The sequence below is a fragment of the Rhinatrema bivittatum genome, chromosome 6 (assembly GCF_901001135.1).
Source record: "Rhinatrema bivittatum chromosome 6, aRhiBiv1.1, whole genome shotgun sequence".
Lineage (NCBI taxonomy): Eukaryota > Metazoa > Chordata > Amphibia > Gymnophiona > Rhinatrematidae > Rhinatrema > Rhinatrema bivittatum.
In genome coordinates this window covers 19818918-19845345 of record NC_042620.1, presented here as the reverse complement: position 1 = coordinate 19845345, position 26428 = coordinate 19818918, and the positions used below count along the sequence as shown (strand labels likewise).

General features: G+C 45.6%; 1 protein-coding gene across 1 annotated transcript in view; it reads right to left on the bottom strand.

Moving 5' to 3' along the window:
* Window positions 1-2515: 2515 nt before the first annotated feature.
* The window catches only part of ERCC3 (ERCC excision repair 3, TFIIH core complex helicase subunit), an 86976-nt gene continuing 63063 nt past the window's right edge, over window positions 2516-26428 (bottom strand). Inside the window, 2 exon segments of the mRNA XM_029605133.1 lie at window positions 2516-3024; window positions 4878-5030. Of these exon segments, the coding sequence (XP_029460993.1) occupies window positions 2890-3024; window positions 4878-5030 (288 nt within the window). The 3' untranslated portion in view covers window positions 2516-2889.

Below are 26428 nucleotides of genomic sequence, written 5' to 3'. Positions count from 1 at the left end.
TGCCTCAGGGATCTGTACTCGGACCAGTGCTTTTCAATATATATATATAAATGATCTGGAAAGGAATATGAGTGAGGTTATCAAATTTGCGGATGATACAAAATTATTCAGAGTAGTTAAATCACAAGCGGATTGTGATACATTACAAGAGGACCTTGCAAGATTGGAAGATTGGGTTCCAAATGGCAGATGAAATTTAATGTGGACAAGTGCAAGGTGTTGCATATAGGGGAAAAATAACCCTTGCTGTAGTTACACGATGTTAGGTTCCATATTAGGAGCTACCACCCAGGAAAAATATCTAGGCATCTTAGTGGATAATACTTTAAAATTGTCGGCTCAGTGTGCTGCAGCAGTCAAAAAAGCAAACAATGTTAGGAATTATTAGGAAGGGAATGGTTAATAAAACAGAAAATGTCATAATGCCTCTGTATCGCTCCATGGTGAGACCGCACCTTGAATACTGTGTACAATTCTGGTCGCCGCATCTCAAAGATATAGTTGCGATGGAGAAGGTACAGAGAAAGGCAACCAAAATGATAAAGGGGATGGAACTGCTCCCCTATGAGGAAAGGCTGAAGAGGTTAGGGCTGTTCAGCTTGGAGAAGAGACGGCTGAGGGGGGATATGATAGAGGTCTTTAAGATCATGAGAGGTCTTGAACGAGTAGATGTGAATCGGTTATTTACACTTTCAAATAATAGGAGGACTAGGGGGCATTCCATGAAGTTAGGAAGTAGCACATTTAAGACTAATCGGAGAAAATTCTCACTCAACGCACAATAAAGCTCTGGAATTTGTTGCCAGAGGATGTGGTTAGTGCAGTTAGTGTAGCTGGGTTCAAAAAAGGTTTGGATAAGTTCTTGGAGGAGAAGTCCATTAACGGCTATTAATCAAGTTTACTTAGGGAATAGCCACTGCTATTAATTGCATCAGTAGCATGGGTTCTTCTTAGTGTTTGGGTACTTGCCAGGTTCTTGTGGCCTGGTTTGGCCTCTGTTGAAGACAGGATGCTGGGCTTGATGGACCCTTGGTTTGACCCAGCATGGCATGTTCTTATGTTCTTAAGCTTCTTGAATATTTGTTAATGTACTGGAGTGTTTAATCTGTTAGTGGTATATGATGTTAGTGCAAGGTTTGTTAAGGAATTCATATATGTATTAGATTTTTCTGTTAGAAAATCTTTATAGCTATTCTTTGAAATGGACATGTTGTCGTCAAAACTACCTCTGACAATATCTTAAAAATGAAAGTATTAAAACATTCTAGCACAGGGGTCAGATCCTATGACAGGATTGAAAATGGCTGCTGCAACAGTGCTGGCCCCTATTGATTAACCAGTGGCACTAAAGGGAAGGGGTTCCTGGCTGCTCAGGCATGATCATTTCTATGGTGACATTAAAGACCACTGCTAGTACTAAAGAGTTAAATTGCTCTCCCACCTCTAGGGTACATGAATGACCACCAAAACTAACTAACCATCTTAGTTCCTGTGTTGGATGTCACAAGGTTTAACAACTGATAGCAACCATCTGCCCTAGTTTTAAAGATTTAAAAAAAAAAAAAAAAAAATTTAAATTGTTTTCCAACATTTTTCTCTCTCTAAATTTTTTGGGACCAGCTCAGTGCTCGTGCTGCATGCTAGAAAACAGGAGACTTGAGTCCAATTCCCAAGGCTCATTTCTAATCCTCAGTCTAGCTGAGGCTGGAACGGATGCAGATTCAGCACTCACAGCCCATGGGTCCCAACTATTACACAACAGTGAGATCTAATAGTCCAGACTCATAGTACAGACGTATGGGGTTCCAGCCCTTGTTTGAAGACAGTTGCTGGGCTAGATTAGGAGAAAGATTAAAAAAAAGAGTGGGTTAGAAAACCCCCAGCCTAGTTATTTATTTATTTATTTATTGTCTTTTTTATACCGATAGCTGTTCACACATCGTATCGGTTTACAATTAAACAGGAACCATTGGGTTCTGTTTAATTAATTCTGTTTAATTTAATTCTGTTTAATTTAATTAGTTATGAATGAAAGTTTATGACAATGCAGCATCAACAGAGGCTTAATCTAATTGAGCTAGAGGAAACTGTCAGGCCAGGAAGTGCCATTTTTTATTCCTTATTTTTTTTCTATTCATTGCTTCCTTCCTTCTCTCCTGTTTCCTCAGACTATGATAACAAGATTTGCAGAATTTTAAGGATGAGGAGAGGTAGAAGATGAAACGTCAGTAGGAATCTCTTGAAGGATAAATACTTGGTGTGGATGGGCCATAATAGTCTTTTTCTGCCATCATATTTCCCATAAGACATTTTACAAAATCAAATTATAACTACCATTTATGCTGCTCTGCAAGGTTTCCCCCCCTCCTGTTCATCTGGCTAGTGACAGCCAGGACTCCTTACACAGTTCTTTCCAAAAGACTGATATACCTGATGAACAAACTTTTGGAGATGTGCGAAAACCTACAGAACAAACACAAACACCCAAAAACCTACTGCACTTATTTAACCAAGATTTCTACAAAACCTTTTATTGAAATGTCTTTAAATATTTGACTTGATCAATAGAACATCAGTTAGAAATATATGGTCAGGCAACAATTCTTTTCAATGCTCCAATAAAAGGCTTCCTTAAAATTCACATTCTACTTACAAATATATAGATAACATTTCCTTGGAAATGTTATTCATAAACCAAGGACCAAATAACTAGTAGTATTTGGAATATTTTTTCTCCATTGCAGTAAAAGGTTCCTTCTCTCATCCCATCTCGAGTTGACAGGAACAGGAGAAGATACACAGAAAAGTCTTAAGCAATCCTAGATACAATTCATGCTGGCACTCCACAGAAATGGAATCATGTTCCTCATTCTGTGGCTGTTCTGCTCATCATTTTCTGAACCTTTTGAAAAGTGGATGGATGTGTTTGCCAGAAGAGCCCTTGCTGCGGGGGGCTTGGTACTCCATATAAATGGTGTCATCTGCCCCAGACATGGAACTCATGGTGCCAAAACGACGAGCCACCTGTCAGGAAATAGAGGGGTAGAAAAACAGAAAACAAATGTCAGCTATTGAATTTTTTTAGGAACCAGGAATCTTTTTCCTTTTTGAAAAATTCTATTTTGTTGACTTTTTTTTTTTGCTGCTTTTCTTTTATTTGTACTTTTTTTTTTTTTTTTTTTGCTTTCCTCTTCTCCTTCCAGCCACTCTCTCTGCTTCTCCCTCTTCTCCTTTCTTTGGCACAGAGCTCAGCTCAGAATAACAGATTCTCAGATAGGACCCCTATGGTGTCAGCATCTTCTCCTTTTGGGCCAGGTTCCTAATATCTGTGGCAAACATGACCCCCTTGGTCTGAGTCCAGGCCCAGGGGCAACTGCTAGGCCCCAAATTTTAGGTGCTTGGGTGATGACACCCAGCTTTCTTCTGACTAAATAAGACTGAAAATAGCATGCTCTGGATTCTGATTCAAGAGATCGTGCATATATACAAATTTTCATTCTACTTCTAGACAGTCGCTTCTTAAGAACTTCTGTTTGGCCACAAAGGAAAATAAAAATATAGTTTAACTGTCCCATGGTGTAATACTCCTACAAACTGCTAAATGAAGTTTTGACATTTACATTTCCTAAAGGAGAAGTTACAGCAGAATCTTAACAAATCATTAATCCCAGTTGTCTCATATATAAAATGACAATTATAATTTCTGAAAACATTCAAAACAACAAGACCTCCCCTCAGGTGATTTATGTGCTTTCATTTTTGTCAGACCCCCAAGAATACAAAAGTTTATTTAAGAACATAAGACATGCCATCCTGGGTCAGATCAATGGTCTGTCCAGCCCAGCATACACTCTCTGACAGTGGTTAATCCAAGTCACTTAGAAGTACTGGTAGATCCATTCCACATTGCTTATACCCCAAATCTAATTTTTACATTTTTAAACTCAGCTATACTATTAATTTTGACCGCATCCTCCCACAACAGATTCCACAGCTTAAGTATGTCTCACTGAAAAAACTATTTTCTTAAATTTGTTTTCAGTCTGCTATCAGTTTCATGGCGTATTCTCTAGTCCTAGTATTACCTCAAAGGGTAGATAACTGCTCCCTTTTAACTTGTTCCTTACTACCTAGATGCCTCCTACAGACCAGATAATCCTATCATTGTCAGTGATGTTATATGCTACCATTAGGCCTCCAGGCAGGTGGTATCTGAGTTAACTTACAACTTTACATTTTGGTCTCAACAAATACACCTGATTTTAGCCATCGTCTGCCATTATTACCATCAACAAATCTTACGTCATAATGATTTTTACCTCCACTAAGTTTTAAAATGAGAAATACCAAATTTGCATACAAAAGAAAAATGAAACTTAAGAAAGTACTGGAGGCAGAGTGTTCAAAGCTTTCAGTTCAGGTAAATTAATACTTCCAAAATTCACCACCCACCCCCACCCTCTAGAGGCATGTGGCTGAAGGTACACATGCATTTTTAGCCATAGTGAAAAGGGACAGGGAGAGGAAATCACCTGCAGGAATTACATTTTTAAATCCCTGTGCATATTTTAGTGTGTGTACTTTCCTGGCAAGTCCCAAATTTTCCAAAAGGAAACCACACCTTTTTTATGTGGAGTTTTCCTGCTCACACATTCAGACTGGAACTTCATCTGTTTGAGTTGTTTTACTGTGCTTGTTTTTAGTTTGACTGATTTATCTGTTCTAAAACTGTTTATGTATATTATTAAATTGTAAACCACTTAGAACTTTAGTGATTGCGTGGCATAGAAATATTTGAAATAGATGCATTTCACAGCGTGTGTGAATGATATATTCTGCATATCCAAGTACTGAAAAACAAAAGGACACAGTCTTACTTGTGTAGATTTTGGACCAAATTCTCCTGCTACCACCTCCTCCTCAGCATCCAGGTCTGATGCAGCCAGTACTTTCTGGAGAAGCTGTTGCTGATCTTCTTTGGTTGAAAAAGAAAGCTCTTCTTCTTCCATCCCTGCAAGCTTTGTAATCACCTAACAGGAAATATAAACGGGAATTAACTGATTCTGCTTTACTTGTAAATATGGTTTGTATAATTTCCCTCCTCCCACAAACTGGCCAACTCATTCATTTTGATTTTTTTTAAACCCAAACTATTGTTGTTCAGGCAATGTGAAACACAAATTGCATAGTACATAATTTGTCCTTTTACACACCCTGCATCCAATACATACATCAAACTATTGTAAAGCTTGTTGCTATGTTATGTTACAATGTGAACCGGGGTGATGTTTTTTCCTAACGTGCCCCGGTATATAAAAAAAATCTTTAAATAAATAAATAAATAAACAAATAAATAAACAAACAAACATATCATGGAACCCGCAAACCCCTCCTCCTTCCTCAGCCCCTTCCCAGTCTTTTGCAGATACAACTGACTATTACCAAGGAACCTTAGGGTTGAACAACAGATTAAGCAGAGTTGCTTACCTGTATAACAGGTGTCCTCCAAGGACAGCAGGATATTAGTCCTCACATGGGTGACATCATCAGATGGAGCCTGGCACGGATAACATTGCGCATGCCCAGCAAGCCATTAACCATGAGTTCACGCGGGGTCCCTGTTCAGTCTTATAACAGAGTTCACGAAAAAAATAAAATAAACCATGAGAAAAACCAACTCTGTAGTGTGGCAGGCGGGTTTCGTGAGGACTAACATCCTGCTGTCCTTGGACAGCAGGATGTTAGTCCTCACGAAACCCGCCTGCCTGCTTACCTGCTTACCTGCTTACCATCCTGCTTACCTGTAAGCAGAGTTGCTTACAGGTAAGCAACTCTGCTTTCTCCAAGGACAAGCAGGATGGTAGTCCTCACACATGGGTGACTGATAAGTTCCAGGCCTCTCCGAACATGTGCAGCAGCGAACAGGTGCCAATGTGCACAACAACTGGAGCTGCAGCAACTACAGGAGCAGGCCTGCACCCAAGGATAAGGCCCACGGAGGGAGAATTTACGGAAGAGATTAGAGGATGGACTATCCAAAACGACTGTCCTGTAGGTTATCCTTGTCCAGGAAAAAGTGTGGCGGGAACTCCAGGTTGCTGCTCTACAGATCTCATGAATGGGGGCTGCACGCAAGTGAGCCACCAAGACTGACATGGCCCGGACAGTGAGCTTTGACATAGCCCTCCAGCTGCAAACCTGCCAGTGCATAACAGAAACCGATGCAATCTGCTATCCAGTGGGATAGAGTCTGTTTGGAGACAGCAACTCCTAATCTGTTCTTGTCAAAGGATACGAAAATCTGAGTGGCGGCGTGGTGGGGCACTGTCCGTTCCAAGTAAAAGGCAAGCACCCTCTTGCATTCCAAAGTGTGTACAGCAAGTTCACCCTGGTGAGCGAGGCCTCGGGAAAATAGAAGGCAACACAATGGACTGGTTGAGATGGAACTCCGAAACCACCTTGAGAAGGAACTTCAGGTGTGTCCGTAGGACCACCTTTTCATGACAAAACTTCGTATAAGGCGGGTACGACACCAGAGCTTGTAGTTCACCTACCCTGTGAGCTGATGTGACCACAACCAAAATCACCTTCCAGGAGAGGTACTTGAGGTCACAAGAACGTAACTGTTCAAACGGAGGTTTCATGAGTTGTGAGGACTACAGTGAGATCCCAGGAAACCGCCAGGGGGTGAGTGGGGGGCTTCAATTGTATCAAGCCCCTTATGAATCGGCCCACTAGCAGATGGGAGGAAATTGCAAAACCATCCAAACCCTGATGGTATGCCCCAATGGTACTGAGGTGAACCCTCACTGAAGTGGTCTGCAGACCAGTCTCAGAAGGGCCAAGAAAACAAAGAGGTAGGCGATCTATAATAGCCTTTTATTGAAGCAGAGACATGTTCATAAAAATGCCCGACTCAGGCCGAGTTTCGCAGCTCAACAGCTGCTGCCTCAGGGGCTCAAACACTCCGAAATCATGAATAAAATACAGTAGTGTAGTATATACGAGCAGAGATGACACCTTGAATGCTGGTTTGCAAGTTGTCTTACATTGCTGATACACAATCATTGCTCATTGGATGATACTACACTATTTTATTTTATTCATGATTTCGGAGTGTTTGAGCCCCTGAGGCAGCAGCTGTTGAGCTGCGAAACTCGGCCTGAGTCGGGCATTTTTATGAACACATCTCTGCTTCAATAAAAGTATTGAAAAAGATCAAGGCAACCAGTCTCGGAAGGGGACAACAGGTAGTCCAAGAGTGTGGGAGGGGAGCAAGAGAAGGGATCCAGACTGTATACCTTGAACCAGGATGAAAAACGCTTCCACTTCAGATTATAAGACTTTCGGGTGGAAGGTTTTCTGGACTCCAGAAGCACACAAGATACCCCTTCCGACAGGCTAAGAGCTCTTACTGTCAGCCGGTCAACATACAAGCCGTGAGACCTAAGGCCTGCAAGTTAAGGTGGAGCCTGCCCTGGTCCTGAGTGATGAGGTCTGGAGCCGTCCCCAATCAGAACTGGGGGCTCAAAGTTAGGTCCCAAAGGGTCAGGAACCAGATCTGACGGGGCCAGCAGGGGGCGATCAGAATCATGGAGTTCTGATCCTGCTGAAACTTCTGGAGCGTCTTGGATATGAGAGGAAGGGGAGGGTAAGCGTACAGCAACCCTGTGCCCTAGTGGATTGAGAAGGAATCCGCTATTGATTCCTTGCCCCTCTTGCCGAGGGAGCAGAAGCACGACACTTTTTTATTTTCCATGGAGGCAAAAAGGTCTATGTCTGGGGTCAATAAGCACTCTTGGTATTGATTAGAAAAACTAAGCAATATTGACAGATGGCTGTCTTAATGTGGATTAAAGTAGAGAGGGGTGAGATATCAAGCATCCGTTCTGCCCGATGACACTTCCTCAATTGGGCAATTCTAAACCCTCTTTCATTCATGGCTTTATCATCTATGCTCAGGATAAATGTGCTTTCTTACCTCTCCAAAGAAAATGCCTCAAAACCCTTTGGACATAACCAAAATCTTTCTTAGCCAAAAAAAATGGGAGGTGGTCAAAAACATTAGTTCCATTTTGTGAGAACTGTCATTTTACAAAGGTATATTTTGCCCAACAATGACAATGGAAAAAAGTCCAACTCTGCAAAGATGCTGTGGTATTTATCACAATGGATATATTTAGTCTATGTATTTGAGATGGATCTCTTGGTAGTATTATGCCCAAATACTTTAATGATTCACCTACCCACTTAAGAGGGAAATCTCCATTCAATAGTCTCTGTCCCTTATACCCAACAGGTAATGCTTCTGAATTGTCTAGATTTAATTTTATTCCTGCCATCTCCCCATATTTGCCAAAAGCCTGCAAAATCAAATCTAGAGAGAGTCTTGAGTTAGTCACAAGTACTCAGATATCATCAGTAAAGGCTGCTAATTTAAAAGGTTGCATCCCAAATGGAATCCCAGTAATTGCTTCCGAACTCCTAATCATCCTTAGGAAAGGTTCCAAGGAAAGTACAAAGAGCACTGGGGAGATGGGGCATCCCTGTCTGGTCTCTATTCCTCTGCAATGAGATATCAGATGAAAGAGAGCCATTAATTAAAATTGTTACCTTAGGGACTTTGTAAAAGTTTTCTACAAAGTTCAAAAAATGACCCCTGAATCCAAATTATTTTTTTTAGGCTTCAAAAAGAAAAGTTCACTTGACCCTATCAAACTTTTCCAGTGTCAAAAAGCAGTAAGAGTCAATCTATCATTTTGATTATTCAGTTGAGGCTATGACTGCGTACATTCAATATGGTGTGTCTTTCTTTGACAAAGCCTACTTTCTCTGGTATAAACAAACTGTGCAACATTGTTGATAGAAATTCAGCCATTATTTTAGTTAAACATTTGATATCCATCTTTAGCAATGAGCTTGGTTTGTAAGATACTAGTAGCATAGGGTCCCTGCCATATTTAAGCAATATTATGATAATTGCTTTATTCACCCCACAGTTAAATTTACCCCTCTATTAACTTCTCAAAAACAGTCCCCAAGGGCAAGCATACATGATCAATAAGAATTTTATAAAAACTCCCCCGTAAAGCCATTTGGGTCAGGTGCCTGAACATTATCAATTCCAAGGTTGCATTTATTATTTGAATTTGTTCAACAGATAAGAGTGGGCAAAATGAAGAAATTACTTACCTGATAATTTCGTTTTCCTTAGTGTAGACAGATGGACTCAGGACTAATGGGTATAGTGTACTCCTGCTAGCAATTGGAGACGGGTCAGATTTCAATCTGACATCAGCCCCTAGTACATATACCCCTGCAGGAAGTGCAGCTCTTCAGTATTCTCCTCGAAAAGCATTGTGGATATATGTGTGACTGACTGATTAACTTAATAATTTGGATAACTTGAATATTTATTTATTTAAACATTTTTTATATACCGGGGCACGTTAAAAACATCACCTCGGTTCACAATGTAACGTAACATAGCAACCAGCTTTACAATAATTTAATGTAATGCAAACAGTAAGAAAACTAAGTCAACGTGAGATAGGTGGTTACATAATTAATTCTTAAGGAGAGTAGAGTAGAGAAAGGTTACATAATTAACTCTTAAGGAGAGTGGATGAAAGAGTTTTTAACTATTAACAAGGTGACAGGATGTAAGGGATGAGTGAGAGGTGGAGGGATAGTGGAGGGGGTGAGGGGTGGGAGGGTGGGAGGAGGGGGAATAGGAGGGGGACAGGAGGAGATGGTTGTTCAGTTCGATGGAGGCGTTTCAGTCGGGGGGGGGGCGTGAGGATCGGGAATGTATCTTTGTGAGTAAACAGTTAGTTGGGGTATGCTAGTTTGAAGAGCCAGGTTTTAAGATTCTGTTTGAATTTTTTATGGCAAGGTTCCTGGCGTAGGTGGGGTGGCATTTTGTTCCAGTGAGACGTGCCTGCTATGATGAATGATCTTTCTCTGATCGTGGCATGTTTGATGACTTTAGGGGAGGGAGTCGGGAGTTTGGCTTGGTGTTGCTTTCTAGTTGGTCTGGTTGGGTTGTGGAGATGGAGATGTTCGGGGAACCAGTGCATGTTTTGGTTGTGGATGGCTTTATGTATGAGGGTGAGGGATTTGTAGATTATCCTGGAGGTTACTGGGAGCCAGTGTAGGGATTGAAGAACTGGGGTGATGTGGTCATGACGGTGAGTATTTGTGAGAATGCGGGCGGCGGCATTTTGTAGGAGCTGTAACGGTTGGAGGGTATTTTTTGGAAGGCCTATGAGGATAGCGTTGCAGTAGTCCAGTTTGGATAGGATCATGGCCTGCAGTACTGTTCGGAAGTCGGAAGTGTGTAATAGTGGTTTTATTCTCTTCAAGGTGTGGAGTTTGAAGAATCCGCTCTTTATAGTGGTAGATATGAATTTTTTGAGGTTAAAGTGGTTGTCTATCCATATGCCTAGGCTGCGTACAAATTGTGTGGGAGGGCAGCATGGTGGTAAGGGGGAAGGAAGGCTTATTGTGGGAATGTTGGGGGGCGAGAGGATGAGTAGTTCGGTTTTGTTGGTGTTGAGTGCCAGAAAGTTGTCAGTGAGTAATTTGTTTATTTCAGACAAAGCAGAGTTCCAAATCTTCATTGCGTTAGGGATAGAATCGGTTATAGGTATGAGTATCTGCACGTCATCTGCATATATGAAGTGCTGGAAGCCCAGTTTGGAGAGCAGAAGGCAGAGGGGTATGAGGTAGATATTAAAAGGGTTGAGGAGAGGGATGAGCCTTGTGGTACTCCTTGTGATAGCCTGACTGGTTTGGATTCATTGCGACCAATTTTTACCGTATAGCTCCTGTCGTGTAGGTAAGACTGGAACCAGAGAAGGGCAGTGTCCGAAATGCCAATTTCCTTGAGGCGTTTAATGAGTATGTTGTGATTAACTGTGTCGAATGCCGCCGATATATCTAGTAGTGCGAGTATGTGGGATTGTCCTTTGTCCAGGGCTTTGAGTATGGTTTCTGAGAGGGAGATAAGTAGGGTTTCTGTGCTATGGTGCTTACGGAAACCAAACTGGGATGATGAGAGGATATTGCGGTCTTCTATGTAGTCTGTAAGTTGTCTATTAATTATTTTTTCAAGTATTTTGGAGAGGAATGGGAGGTTTGACACTGGGCGATAGTTAGCTGGATCAGTGGTGTCTAAGTCTGGTTTTTTGAGGATAGGTTTTATAATAGCTTGCTTAAGTTCAGTTGGGACCTGGCCCAGTGTGATAGACTTATTCAGTACGTTTGCGATGTGTTTGGAGATTGAAGTGGGGTTTGTAAGTAGTGTTTTGGTGGGCAGATTATCTGAAGGATGATAGGCGGGTTTGATTTTTTTGATAGTGGTTTCAATTTCTAGCGCAGATGTGTTTTCGAAATTTGAGAGGGTGGTGTTTGAGGTTTGTGTGGATGGATGCAATTGTGTGACAGGGTCGGAGTGGTCGGTCGGAGTATTGTTGGGTGTTATTATGTTTGGAAGAATGGGGTGAGGTGCGAAACGTGCCATAATGGTTTGTACCTTAGTGTGGAAGTATGCTGCTAATTTTTCACATTTTGTTCCATCGTCGTTGTCAGGGTTGTGTTTGTCCGGTGATGTGATAAGGCTGGCTACGTATTGGAAGAGGGCCTGTGGGTTGAATTGGAACTGATGGATTCTTGCGGCATAGAAGTCTTTCTTTGCTTTTTCGGTGGCTTTTCGATAGGTGTGTAGGAGGGTGCGAAACTGTGCTAGGGTGGTGGGGATTTGATTTCTCCGCCAGGATTTTTCAATTTTGCGAAGGTCGAGTTTCATGGTTTTAAGTTCATTTGTGTACCATGGTTTCTTATTATTTTTGTTTGTTTTGATTTCTTTGGTGTGGGATGGGCAGAGTCTATCTGCTATGTTTGTGGTGATTTGAAACCATGAAGATATTGCTGTGTTCGCGTCAGTGAGGTCTATGTTGGGGAGTTCTTTTGAAAGGGCCTCAAGGATGTCGTCAGTCTTGCCTTGTTTGCGAAAAGTTATTGTTTCTTTGGGTTGCGAAGGGGGAGGGGTGTCTTTGATTGTGCATCGTGTGTCTATTCGAAAGTGGTCTGACCAAGGGATGGGTGTGCAGCTGGGTTGGTCAATTTGGATTAAGGAATTGGTAAAGATGAGGTCAAGTGTATGCCCAGCTTTGTGCGTGGGTTCTGAGACGTTTTGTTTGAAACCCAGCGCTGTCATAGCTGTCAAGATAGCTTCACAAGAAGGGGAAAGGGGGTCGCGGTCTACATGAATATTCAGGTCTCCCAGAATTATGGCAGGTTTGGTATTGTTTATGTGTTTAGAGATGTATTCTATGAGTGTGGAAGGATTTTTTTCGAGAAGGCCAGGGTGGGCATAGATTAAGCAGAGTTGGAGGGAATTAGATTTGAAGATACTGATTTCCAGTTTTGGGGGGGGTAATATATTTTGGAGCGTAAGGTTGAAGTTCTTTTTGGCAGCCAGGAATAGTCCACCTCCTTTTTTTTTGATTCTAGGTATGGAAAATAAGGTGTATGCATCGGAGGTGAGTTGGTTAATTAAGGCGGAGTCGGTATCCTTTAACCAGGATTCCGTGATGGCGCATATGTCAGGGGCTTCATCTGTAAGGATATCATGTAGTAGAGTTGTTTTTTTTAGAATGGATTGAGCGTTGAGTAGTAGAATGGAAAAGGACAGCATACCCAGGATTTGCGTGAGGGGGGAGGCCATAATGGGGATGAGTGATCTGTGTTGTCGAGTTATGTATGTGTGACTGATCGTTTTGTAGGGGGCGTGGAAGTGTTTTATGGTGGGGATGTGTTGTGGACTCATTTTGCAAAGAACGTGGACTCATTTTGCAAAGAATGTGGACTCATTTTGCAAAGAATAACTTCATAACTTGGTTAAACGTTAAAACTTGATTAACTTGAACTGGTTGATTGACTATAGCTGGAGACTGCCAGTGTACTTAACCGGTAAGCGTCGACACCCGGCAGGGTGGATGCCCTAGGTAAATGAAAACATGGCTTACCCTTGAATCATTTGAAGGACCATGTGTGACGGCAGCCAAGGGTGGGATGCTGAGTCCATCTGTCTACACTAAGGAAAACGAAATTATCAGGTAAGTAATTTCTCCATTTCCTAGCGTGTAGCAGATGGACTCAGGACCCGGTTCCCACCACCCCCGTCTCTCCCTCCCTACCCCCCCCCCTTAATCGTTCCTACGTGCACCTGCCCATGTCCTACTGTAAATAAGTTTCATATACTAAATATCCCAAGTGCACATGCCAACTAACCTTGTATATTGGTTCTTTTTGTAACGCTGCCTGTCTGACTCTCCTCTCCTCTACTTTGTATATCACCCAGTTAACCCCTCCCCTGTTTATTGTAATTTCCTTTCCTTTCCTTTCTCAGTTATTTGTAAACCGACATGATGTGTCCTACGAATGCCGGTATAAAAAAAGTTTTAAATAAATAAATAAATAAATAAATAATAATGGGATGTATAAAAGCTACTCCCGAACCAGGTGGGAGGCTGCCCATGACCCACTTAGTATTGCCCTTGCAAATGCCGTGTCCTCCCGAGCCTGAATGTCCAGACGGTAGAATCTGGAGAAGGTATGGATGGAGGACCATGTAGCCGCCCTGCAGATCTCTGCAGGTGACAGCATTCTAGTTTCTGCCCAGGATACTGCCTGGGCTCTGTTACAATGGGCCTTGACCTGTAGAGGTGGTGGCTTGCCAGCTTCTACGTAGGCCGCCTTGATGACTTCCTTGATCCAGCGGGCGATGGTTGCCCACGAGGCCGCTTCTCCTTGTCTCTTTCCGCTGTGAAGGACGAAAAGGTGGTCCATTTTTCGTACGGGTTCGGACATTTCCAAGTATATATATTGAACAGAGAACGCTGCACGTTCTCTGTTCAATACTTTGTCTATTGTTTAATGTAACGCCTTACCGGCGACAGTTTTGTTATATGGAAACCGACTTGATTTGATATGTATATCGAGAATGTCGGTATATAAAAACCCTAAATAAATAAATAAATAAATAAGTAAGTATCTGGATAGGAGTCTGCCGATGTTGAGGTGGCGCAGACTACGGGCTTCTTCCGAATTCTTCGAGCCATCCGTCGTTGGTAGCGAGATTGTCTGGTTAAGGTGGAAGTGTGAGACCACTTTGGGGAGGAAGGAGGGAACCGTGCGTAGTTGGATGGACCCCGGGGGGAGCCTGAGGAACGGCTCACGGCAGGACAGTGCTTGTAGTTCCGATATGCGGTGGGCTGAACACACAGCCAGCAAAAACACTGTCTTTAAGGTTAAGAGGCGGAGGGACAGGCCTCGGAGGGGTCTGAAGGCGGTTCCCGCTAGAAGTCCAAAACGAGATTGAGATTCCACAGAGGTACTGGCCACTTTAGTGGTGGGGGAATGTGCTTGACTCCTTTCAGGAAGCGTGACACGTCCGGGTGATAAGCTATGCTGTCGCCCTCGCTCTTGGAGCCATAGCATGACAATGCGCCACCTGTACCTTGGAGTTAAGGGACAGACCCTTCTGTAGTCCGTTCTGTAAGAATTCCAGGATCACAGGAACTTTAAATGAGCGTGGCTTGATGTTGTGGTCTTCGCACCAGGCTTCAAATACTCTCCAGATCCGTATGTACGTTAGCGATGTGGAGAACTTGCGTGCTCGGAGGAGAGTGTCGATTACTGCCCCCGAGTATCCGCTCTCTCAGGCGAGCCCTCTCAATGGCCAGACCATAAGAGAGAATTGAGCTGGGTCCTCATGGAGGATCGTACCTTGTTGTAGCAGGTCCCTGTGTGGGGGCAGGGGTAGGGGGTTCCCTGCCAGCAGTCTTCTCATGTCTGCGTACCAGGGTCTTCTTGGCCAATCTGGAGCCACCAGAAGAACCAATCCCTGGTGTAGTTGTATCTTGTGAATGATTGCGCCCAGTAGTGGCCACGGCGGGAAGGCATATAGTAGAGTCCCCGGGGGCCAGGGCTGTACCAGGGCATTGATCCCTTGGGACTGCGGTTCCTGCCTGCGGCTGAAGTATCTGGATACTTGGGCGTTTGATCTGTTTGCCAGAAGGTCCATGTCCGGTGTCCCCCACCGATTCACTATCATCTTGAAGGCTGCAGACGACAGCCTCCATTCTCCTGGGTCTAGACTTTCCCTGCTGAGGAAGTCTGCCGTGATGTTGTCTTTCCCGGTGATGTGGATGGCGGATATCTCCTGGAGGTTTGCTTCCGCCCACGCCATCAGGGGGTCTATTTCTAGGGACACCTGTTGGCTCCTGGCTCCCTCCTGCTGGTTGATGTAGGCTACTGTCGTGGCGTTGTCCGACATTACTCTGACCGCTTTGTTTCGAAGTCTGTGAGCGAACCGCAGGCAGGCTGACTGCCCACGCCTCTAGGCGGTTGATGTTCCATCCCGCCTCTTCTGCGTTCCACTGCCCTTGGGCGGTTAACTCCTCGCAGTGTGCTCCCCATCCTCGTAGACTGGCATCTGTGGTGAGTAGGGTCCAGGTTGGGGAGGATAGTCTTGATCCCCGGCTCATGTGGCTGGCCTGCAGCCACCACCATAGCTGGGTCCAAACTCTGCCCGGGAGTGATAGACGTACGGTGTAGTTCTGGGACTGTGGGCTCCACCGTGATAGAAGTGAGCGCTGTAGGGGCCTCATGTGGGCTCTTGCCCATGGCACTACTTCCAGTGTGGATGCCATCAGCCAGAGGACTTGCAGGTAATCCCATGCTGTGGGACGAGGATCGTTGCAGGTAATCCCATGCTGTGGGACGAGGATCGTTCAGCAAGGTTTGCAGCTGGTTCCACAATTTTGATCTCCTTGTGGGGGTCAGGCTTACCTTGTCCTCTTTGATGTCGAATCAGACTCCTAGGTATTCCAGCGACTGTGAGGGCTGTAGGGAGCTTATGTGTGTGTTGACCACCCATCCTAGGCTCTCCAGTAGTTATGACTCTGCTGGTTGCTTGGTGGCTTTCCTCTGGCGACTTTGCCCTGATCAGCCAATCGTCTAGGTAAGGGTGAACGAGGATTCCTTCCTTCCTCAGTGTTGCCGCCACCACTACTATTACCTTGGTGAACATCCGGGGTGCCGTGGCTAGCCCGAAGGGTAGTGCCCGGAACTGGTAGTGACGGTTCAGGACTTTGAAGTGTAGGTAGCGCTGGTGCTCCTGATGAATAGGGATGTGCAGGTAGGTCTCCGAAAGATCCAGGGATGTGAGAAACTCTCCTGGTTGTATCGCCCTTATAACGGATCGTAGGGTTTCCATGCGGAAGCGGGGAATCCTGAGGTGGCGGTTGACCGACTTGAGGTCCAGGATGGGTCTGAATGTTCCCTCTTTCTTGGGGACGATAAAATAAATGGAATAGTGTCCAGTATTTATTTCCTGTGGAGGCACTGGGGTTATGGCCTCGAGGGCCAGTAGTCTGGACAGTGTAGCTTCCACTGCCGCCCTCTTGAAGGGGTTGTGGCAGGGGGACTCCACGAACTTGTCTGGAGGGGTTCGTAGGAAATCCAGGTAGTACCCTTCCCGAATGATAGCTAGGACCCACTTGTCCGATGTTATCTCGACCCATCTGCGATAGAATAGGACTAGTCTTCCCCCTATGGCTTCTTCCCTTGGATGGGTCGGCTGAATCTCATTGTGGGGTGCGGCTGGGGCCTGCACCCGAGCTGGTTCCCCTCTTGTTGTGCTTGGTCCGAAAGGACTGGTTCCTGCCCTTAGGGCGGGGGGTTTGATAGTTGCTCCTGTAAGGATTGAAGCGCTGTGAACCTTTGCCCCTAGAGGACCTGGGGAAGGGTCGCTGGTTTCTCTTCGTCTTATCCTCTGGCAGGCGCGGCAATGGGGATTCGCCCCATTTGTCAGCCAGTTTCTCTAGTTCACTGCCGAACAGGAGGGATCCTTTGAAGGGCATCCTTGTGAGGCGCGTTTTGGAAGATGCGTCGGCCGACCAGCTTTGGAGCCAGAGTTGCCTTCTGGCCGCCACCGCAGATGACACTCCTCTGACCGCTATGCGCACTAGGTCGGAAGCAGCGTCCGCAGGGAATGATACTGCTGGTTCCATGTATTCTCCTGGGGTGTTGTTCCTGGTTTGTGATAAACAGGCACGTGTCACCACGGTGCAGCAGGCCGCAATTTGTAGAGACATAGCGGCTACGTCAAATGACTGTTTGAGGATGGACTCCAGACGCCGGTCATGTGTATCCTTGAGCGCAGCTACTCCCTCCACTGGGATAGTGGTGCGTTTAGAGACCGCGCAGACCATGGCATCCACTCTTGGGCATGCGAGAAGATCTTTGGTTGCCGGGTCCAGGGGGTACAGGGCTGCCAAGGTTCGTCTCCCTTTGAATGTGGACTCTGGTGCTCTCCATTCCAGGTCAATCAGCTGTTGTGCTGCTTGTAACAGAGGGAAATGTCGAGAAGTCTGTCGGAGACCCTCCAGCAGGGGGTTCATTTTAGGTTCCCCCGAAGTCCCTGGGCCCGGGATAGCGAGCTCCGTCAGGCATTGGTTGACCAGGTCCGGGAGCTCGTCCTTTGTGAAGAAGCGTCTCATGGTTCGGTGAGTCTCTGTCCCCGGGGGAGCTCCCCCTCCTCTAGGGGTTCGGCTTCCTCTTCAGAGATGTCCGGGTCCCCATAGGTGGGGCTTCTGGGTAGTGGAAGCCTGTGCCTAGGTCTTGAAGGGCCTGGGGCATGAGGGTCCTCCGGTGGAGCATGTGGCTGGACAGCCAGAGGTTCAGTTTGCATTTGAACAAAGGTGTGAATCCCCTTGAAGAACTCCACCCATGAGATCGAAGCTGGGTCGAAGCTGAGGGGTGCTGGATCTTTGGGGTTCCCCGTCTGTGGGGAGGTCCGCCTGGCTAGGTCTGGGGTACCCCCTGAGAAGCTAGAACTCGGCCCTGGGTGGGACTGGCCATGAACTGGATCTCCCAGGACCTCCTCGCAATGGGTGCATAGGGCGTTCGCCTCCTTGCTTTGTGCGGCTCTGATGTGACATGCTGGGCAGAGGCCTTGAGCTTTTATCTCTGTTTCTGGAGGTGCCATGGCTGTCGACGCATAAACTTCTTATGCGCACCGGTGGGCTTAAGGTAAGCGTGTAGTTGTGCACGTAGCTGTGCGCCCAGCCGTAGATATGCGCCTGGCTCTGCGCGCAAGACCTGATGTGCGTGTAAGGCTATGCGCACACGTGCTTTGTGCACTCAGGCCAAACGGCAAATGGCGCAGCGAATAGGGCCAAAATGGCGACGGCGAGCACGCGGGCAATATGGCAACCCCCTCTGAGGGTCTCCACGTGGGTAGACCCTTGGAAATAACCGGGGCCTGGCCCTGCTAGGGCGGATCAACCCAGTGGCACTGGTCCCGGCCGGCGACCTGTGCTCCTCCTCGATCCTCTGAGACCGGTTCAAGCAGATTTCTACCTTACCTTGTCTTTGGCGATTCCCAGTTGCATCCCGGGCGGTCTCCGGCTGTGGGGGGAGAGGGCAAATACCTTCACCGCCGCGCTCGAGGATGCACCCGCTGCCTCTCAGCCGCACCAGAGGGTCGGGGGCTAGGTCCTCGCCGTGATTCGGCCGCTGGACCGAGGCTTACCTCCGAGGGACCACGGAAATCACCTCAGGAATCTCAACTGGGAGAGGGACCCTAGGGTATCACCGCAGGAGAGCGGGGCTCGTCTTCAGGTAGGTTTGTTCTTTAAAATTTGGATTTTCTTCTTTGAATTTGTTCGAACGCTGTGAGAGCATGCAGATAGTCCCTAACTGCTATGGAGACGGAAAATACTGAAGAGCTGCACTTCCTGCAGGGGTATATGTACTAGGGGCTGACGTCAGATTGAAATCTGATCAGTCTCCAACTGCTAGCAGGAATACATTATACCCATTAGTCCTGAGTCCATTTGCTACATGCTAGGAAATTGAAGATTCAAAATTGAAGATTCAATTAGCCTGTCAGAAGGGGCATCTTGTGTCCTTCTGGAGTCCAGAAGATTCAATTCAAAATTGAAGGTTCGTATCAATGGGTTCTTCTTTTTATAGCTCAGAATAAAATTCCTGAAACAACTGATATACAGTGTCCTTAGTGGAATTCACAATACATCCTTCCCAGAGTCTTCAAGGTAGCTATGTTTGGTACCTGCCCAGGAACTGGTAACATTCACCAACATCCTCCCTGTTTTATTACCATATGCAAAAATAATATAGTAAAACCTGTTTTGTTTTCTGATTCCTCACAAACCAGAATTTATACATTTTCAATTTCTTGTTATTAATTTCCTTTTTCTTACCACATACAAAATCACCTCCCTTAACACTGCTTTAGCTGTTTCCCCAATTTAACAGTGGATTATTTAGGCATACTGCATTTACAACTGCAAATTCTTTCCATTTTAAGCTATTACATTCTTGAAAAGTTTTTTTCATATTAAAGATGTGTTGAGAATCTCCAACGCTTGTATATTACTAAACCCCATAACATGCATCCAAACTGGCACATGGTCAGAGATTTCTAATGGACCAATATGAGGCCAGTACATAAAGAAAAATTCTGCATGTAGATTAACAAGTAGTCCAATCTGTTCATAGTGTCATACGCTCTAGAGATAATGAGTGTGACCATGTTCAGAGGAATAAAGACATCTCCAAACATCTATCAGATCCAGATGCTTACACAGCAGTGGGACATCTTTCAATACAGCAAAAAAGGTATATGACTGTAATAAATTAATTTCATAAAAAAGCCATGGGTGTAGACATTCAGAGCATAGAGAATACAGAGCAGCATGGGCCTACCAAATAAGAGGCCCTCCACCACGATAAATCTACTCTCAGAGTCCTTTATAGTTCTAATTTCCTTAAATTACACAGATTTGCTTATCAAAATTGCAACTCTCACCTTTTTCTTCCCTGGCTGAAAATACTTCAACTACCCATTGCTTAATTTTGAGTATTCCACTTCATCTAGCCATGTTTCTTGTAACATAGCTATTTTGGTTTTTAACTTTTTCAGGGCTTGTAATATTTTAGAGAGTATAACTGCCAATCCAGTGCCACACATATTCCAAATTACGCAGTGTATGGTATTAGTCATCAAGAAAGTAGATAAATTCATAATCGCTCTTTGTAGTATCATGAAAAGTTAAAAAGATGGAGGTCCCCACCTCTGCCACTCTTCAATAAAAACAAAACACAGGTCCCAGTTATTATAAATAGTTCAATATCAATCGGGAGTATATTCCCATTTCTCACAGGACAAGCAGGATGGTAGTCCTCACATATGGGTGACGTCAGTGGATGAAGCCCTGCTACGGAAAACTTTTCTGTCAAAGTTTCTATAAAGCTTTGACTGACGCTGGCACACTGAGTGCACTGAGCGTGTGACCACAGGTGTCTCCCCTCAGTCTTCTTTTTTCTGCTCTGCAGTAAGCATAGCTGTTAGGAGCTCTGTGAGAAATTCTCACAACTTACAAACTTTTACTTTACAAACGCTTTTTCCTCCCCTCGCGTATGTTTTTTTTTTTTTTTTAAATTTGTAAAGTTTTATTAACTGGCAAGTATAAACATTACATTTAGTTGAATGTATCAGGATATACATCAAGTAACAAATAGAAGAACTGCGTACAGGAATCCCAACATAGAGTACATGTAAATGCCAGAAATTAACATTTATTTTAATCCTATATGCTTCACCCCATTCCCCCATCCCCCCTTGCTTCTCAAGAAAAATCCACAGATTTTAACCACTTATGTATATCTTCATACGCAATTAACCCTTGCATCGAAGACTATAGCTGCATAATACCATCAAAGCAGCTACGAGCCATTTGTCCATATCTCCCACCTGCAAGTATGAGTATGGTACCTCCCGGTATCATACTCATTATCCCCTCGCGTATGTTTAACTGACGCTCGGTAACTACTATGCCCTGTTTTTCGGTCGGTTCCTGTCACCTCACTATGGTTTCCCCGGCCTACCAACCGAATTGCAGTCTTCCCTCTCCCTATGTTTTCACAGTTAGCCCCACAGCCTGCGAGTGTCCTCCTGTGACCCTCTGCCTGGTTATTAGCGCTAGTGGAATAGGTACTTCCACGGTTACCGTTGCCGCCAGGGCCCCCCTGTCGAATTCATACCTCGCTACTTTCGTGCAGTCGATGCCCCATCGCTACTGTCGGTACTCCTTTCCAGGCCATCCTGCCTTTTTCGACACCCCTCCCCCAGCGGTCCATCGATGCCATTGATCCCCGCATCAATTCTTTCAGTACCATCAAGGTTTTCATCCATGGCGCTGATTTTTCCATCGGTGTCATCGATGCCCGGGCGCATGCCATCATTGATTCTATCTATGCCATTGACGCCCAAGTCGATGCCCAGGTCAACGCCATCGATTCCCATATCAATGCCATCGAAGATGTAGACACCCATGGCCATGCCACCGATGCAGTCAGTGCCCGTCTCCATCCATAAATGCCGTCGTTGCTATCGATTCCCATGTCAATGCCATCGAGGATGTCGACACCCATGGCCATGCCACCGATGCAGTCGGTGCCCATCTCCATCCATAGATGCCGTCGACGCCCACATCGTTTCCATCGGTGTCCTCATCGTTCCTATCGATGCGGCCATCGATTTCGATGCAGACATCAATTTCCCGATGCCATCGATGTCTTTTCAATCCTTTGATGCCACATCATTGCCATTGATACCTATACCGATGCCTCTGTCACTGTTATTGCTGCTCTGCTCGGCCATCGACATTTTTTCATATATATATATATATTTTTTTATTTTTTTTTTTATGATACCCTCGAGGCTGCCCCATGCCATCGATACAGTCAAGACTGAAATAGCACCTACACGCAATGCTCTCACCTAAACACAGTGCTCCATGCTTTGGAGTTTTTACTACAGCCCCATATCAGCCTACGACACTACACAGTGCCAAGAGCAGTGCAGGCATGCTGACAGTCCGTCATCATTCGCCATCCAGGACAGCAAGGGCGTCCACCTCGGCGCTGGGGAAAGACCGGGCCGAGCACCATGGCACTCATTGTCACCGGCACAGAGATCGTCCACCACCAACGCCATTCAGCACATCGGTGCTATCCTACTCTGTGCTGGAGAATGCCCAGGCCAAGCAACATCGCTACTGCCACCACCGCTGTTCCATACAACACTGGCAGTCCTCCATGCTCCAGAATGACCGGACAGAGTTCCGAGGAATTCTGCACTGGCGTCACGATACATTGAGCCGCTGCAAAGAGGGCTGGGTTCATGAGTCATAATGGCTCCCCTGTACCCGAGCCGGGGTCATGAGTCATAATGGCTCCCCTGTACCCGAGGCGTTCCCCACCGACACCGGTGCGGGGTTCTGTACCTCCACAAATTAATGTGGTAGCGACAGATACGCTCAGCCTGGACTCCTCTGTACCTGCGCCACCATACCAGGTTACAGAGTTGAGTCCCGCTTCAGCGACAATTCCATTGAGACCTGTTCTCTAAACCGGGCCATATGGTTCGATAGGTTCTAGGTTGTCTGGCCTTCCAAGAGCCATATTATTGTCACATATCTCTATTGCCAGCTATGTTAGACACAATACCAAGAGAACCTCTCTACTAATCATTTGGGATTACATCAGGACATCCTCCCGTTGTTAGCAACGGGATTCTGTACTGATTAATACTCTGATTTCTGGTTCCTAATTAAGGACTGAAATTCCAGATGCATTCGCTGATTTGCTAAACACGAGATTCAGCAAACACTGTCTCAATTGCAAGTCCACCTTGATACCTGGCGACAGGTCTCGACGTTTTCTTGTATAGCACACACAAATGCGGATACGACTTTCACCACTCACGCTCCCGTGGGAGATTACATGATATCCTGATTACGTCAGCCCCGCCAGTTGGACACCTCCTGGTCTCTCAACTTGCCGGATATCAGAGCGGCCACCCCACTTTGTACCAAGGTTCAGGGTACAGTCCCCCGGACGCTTCAAAGCGCAGAAGGGGGGGAGTGGGTGGGGGAGTTTTAATCTCACTATTCTTTCTTTCAACAGAAAGTAGTTACGCTCCGCCCATCCTGGACCTCAGAAATATCAACTTTCTTCAGAAGGTGCAGGAAAAATGGTATCTCTCGTCACCACGCTTCCGTACCGCAGTAAGTAGGTTGCCTCTCTATTTTTTCTGTGTGCTTCATGGTGAGTCAACAATATTACAATCCCAAACTCTGCTGGTTGCACCAGCTTCGGCAACTGGGGTATTTCATTACATCACTAGCAGTGACTGCTGTTTTCTCTACGGAGTAAAACATCATTCACGCTTTTCCTTGCATGGACAGCTGCATAACAACAATCAACCCAAGCAAGGACCTCTACCTTCTTCATGACTCACTATAAACGTACTACCTGGGATTGCTTTTCACTACCATAAATCCCATATAGCACACTTCTGGACACCACAGTCACAATGACATTCATGTCCAACAACCGTGCAGACAATCTGACAAATTCTTATATGTCTCTGCGCGCATACACGATAAGCTGAGCCCCTCAATTCTTTCATTGTTGGGCCACGGTATTTTTTCACCATGCATTTACTCATGGGTTAAAAAAAAATTTTTTTTGCTATGAGTAAGGTTCAGTGAAATCCAATTATCAGTGGACCTAAGCTGTTCAACCGCTATTGTCCCTGATCCATATTGCAGATCTAGAGCCAAAACCTAGACTGGTCCTGCTCATGCTCGCATTTACTCAGGGTTGCAGAGTTAGAAGTAACATCTTCTCAACCCAATATGCGTCTTCTCTGATCCATGCAGACTTTCACATTAACTTCCTGGAGCTTTGAGCCATGAGTTATGCCTTTATGCCTTACAATACTGCCTATGCAGCAAACCTTTGTGCATACAGACAGACAGCATAGTGACATTGTGGTATTTCCAATATACAATGCACAACCTCTTAGCTGCTCTGCTAGGAAGCTGTGCAGCTCTACTCTTGGCCCTTGCTCACTCCATGCATCCCTGGGCCACTTATCTAACAGACTTACTGAACGCACTAGCAGACCTTCTCCACAAAAGTTACATCCTCCCGGATGGTCTTGGATTATATGTGTAGCCAGAAAAATCTTCTACCACTGAGGTCAACCGAACTTGCCCTCTGTGTCTGAATCAAACCACACGGTGGACAGATTCTACTCCCTACACGTCTCCAATGTGTTCCCATGGAAGCCTTTGCTGCAACAAAGGCCTCTTATGTGTGTCTCTTTCAATGCCTCTCATAGCCAGCACCCCTTTTTATGCTGCACCGGGATGGGGTTCACTGTTCTCAGACCCACGTCATGGCCGAGACCAGTATGCTTTCCCATACTTAATCTATCATACCAGTAACCAATTTGCCTTCTCACAGATCAGTCTCATATCATGGACTCACTGATGTTCTCAGGTACTGGTAGCGTCTCAAAAACCTTCTACACATAAATCTTACCATTCAAAATGGCATGATTTACCACATGTCACATGCCATCATCAGTGCCTCCGATAATTCCTCCGATTCCTTCGGAGCCTAGACCGGGTCCTTCAGGTATCCATCCACCCTGTCTCCCTCTAGTTCCTAGAGGGACGGATGCGGATCCTTATGATACCTGGGGTGATGATACCTCAACAGACACCGATGATTTACCTTCACCCACAGAGTAGAAAGCATTCTCCCCCAGAGGACTTTCCTATATAAATTTTGTAAAGGAAATGTCTGAATTGGTTCCCTTCCAATTACAGACGGAACAGGATGATAGGCACCAGATGATGCAGTTGCTCCAATTCCTGGATGCCCCCAAGGTAATCACCTCTATTCCCATCCATCTTGATCTCCTCAAGAAGGATGGGTCCTTCTTGATCTCCTCAAGAAGAACTGGGAACATCCTGGATCAATTGCTCCAGTACATGGGAAAGCTGACACTACCTATTTGGTACAGTCAGCCCCAGGTTTTCAAAAATCACAGCTTGATCACCACTCGGTTGTGGTAGAGTCTGCACAAAAGAGGGCGAAAAGGTCAAAGCCTCACTCATCTGTTCCTCCTGGAAAGGAACAGAAGTTCCTAGATAACATTGGTCGCCGAGTATTCCAAGGAGCCATGCTCATCTTCCGGATTGCCACCTATCAGCTTTATATGACCCAATATAACAGGGTCATTTTTAAGCAGATACAGGATTTTTCAGACTCCCTGCCTCAGCAATTTCAAGAACAATTACAAACCCTAGTAAACAAGGGTTTTGAGGCAGGCAAGCATGCGATTAGAACATCTTATGACATATTTGACACTTCTACCAGAGTGTCTGCAGCTGCTATTTTGGCGAGACGGTGGGCCTGGCTCAAATCTTCTGACCTTTTCCCAGAAGTACAAGACCGGTTATCTGACCTGCCTTGTGTCGGAGATAATCTGTTTGGCGAACAGATTCAACGGACGGTGGCAGAATTAAAGGACCATCATGAGACCCTAAGACAGCTCTCTTTGATGCCTTCCGACTTCTCCTCAAAACAGCCATTCAGAAAGGATTCTAAGAAGTCTTTCTTCCGCCCGAAGAAGTCTTACCCGCCACCAACCAGATCCCGTGCCACGAGACCTTTTCAAAAACCGCAGTCTCGTCAAGCCCATAAACAAAAACCACAAGCAGCTCCTCAACCAGGACCTGCTTCCGGTTTTTGACTTCCACTTAGAGAGCAGCAGCCAGATTCCTCTGTCGCATATACCAGTGGGAGGTCGATTGTGCCACTTCCACAACATGTGGCATTCAATCACATCCGACCAATGGGTATTGGCAATCATTGCTCAGGGTTACCATCTGAACTTTCTCGCCCTGCCACCGGACTCCCCACCTCTACAGACGTGGAGAACATCCGAACACTCCATTCTTCTGGATCAAGAGTTTTCCCTCCTTCTCCAGTCAAGAGCAATAGAACCCGTTCCATACTCTCCGCAAGGCCTAGGGTTCTATTCCCGGTACTTCCTAATCCCCAAAAAATCGGGAGGCATCCGTCCTATTTTGGACCTACGGGCCCTCAACAAGTACCTCCAGCGAGAAAAGTTCAAGATGGTCACTTTGGGATCGCTTCTATCTCTTCTACAAAGAGGAGACTGGCTCTGCTCTCTGGACCTCCAGGACGCATACACTCACATTGCGATAAGTCCAGCTCATCGCAAGTACCTGAGGTTCCTTAGTAGGCCCCAAGCACTATCAATACAGAGTGCTTCCATTCGGCCTAGTATCTGCACCGTGAGTCTTTACAAAATGCCTCGTAGTCGTCGCAGCCTTCCTCAGGACACAAGGTGTTCACGTCTACCCCTATCTGGATGACTGGTTAATCAGGGTTCCCACTGAGCAAGCTGCTCTGTCGTCCCTCAATCTAACCTTACACACGCTAATTT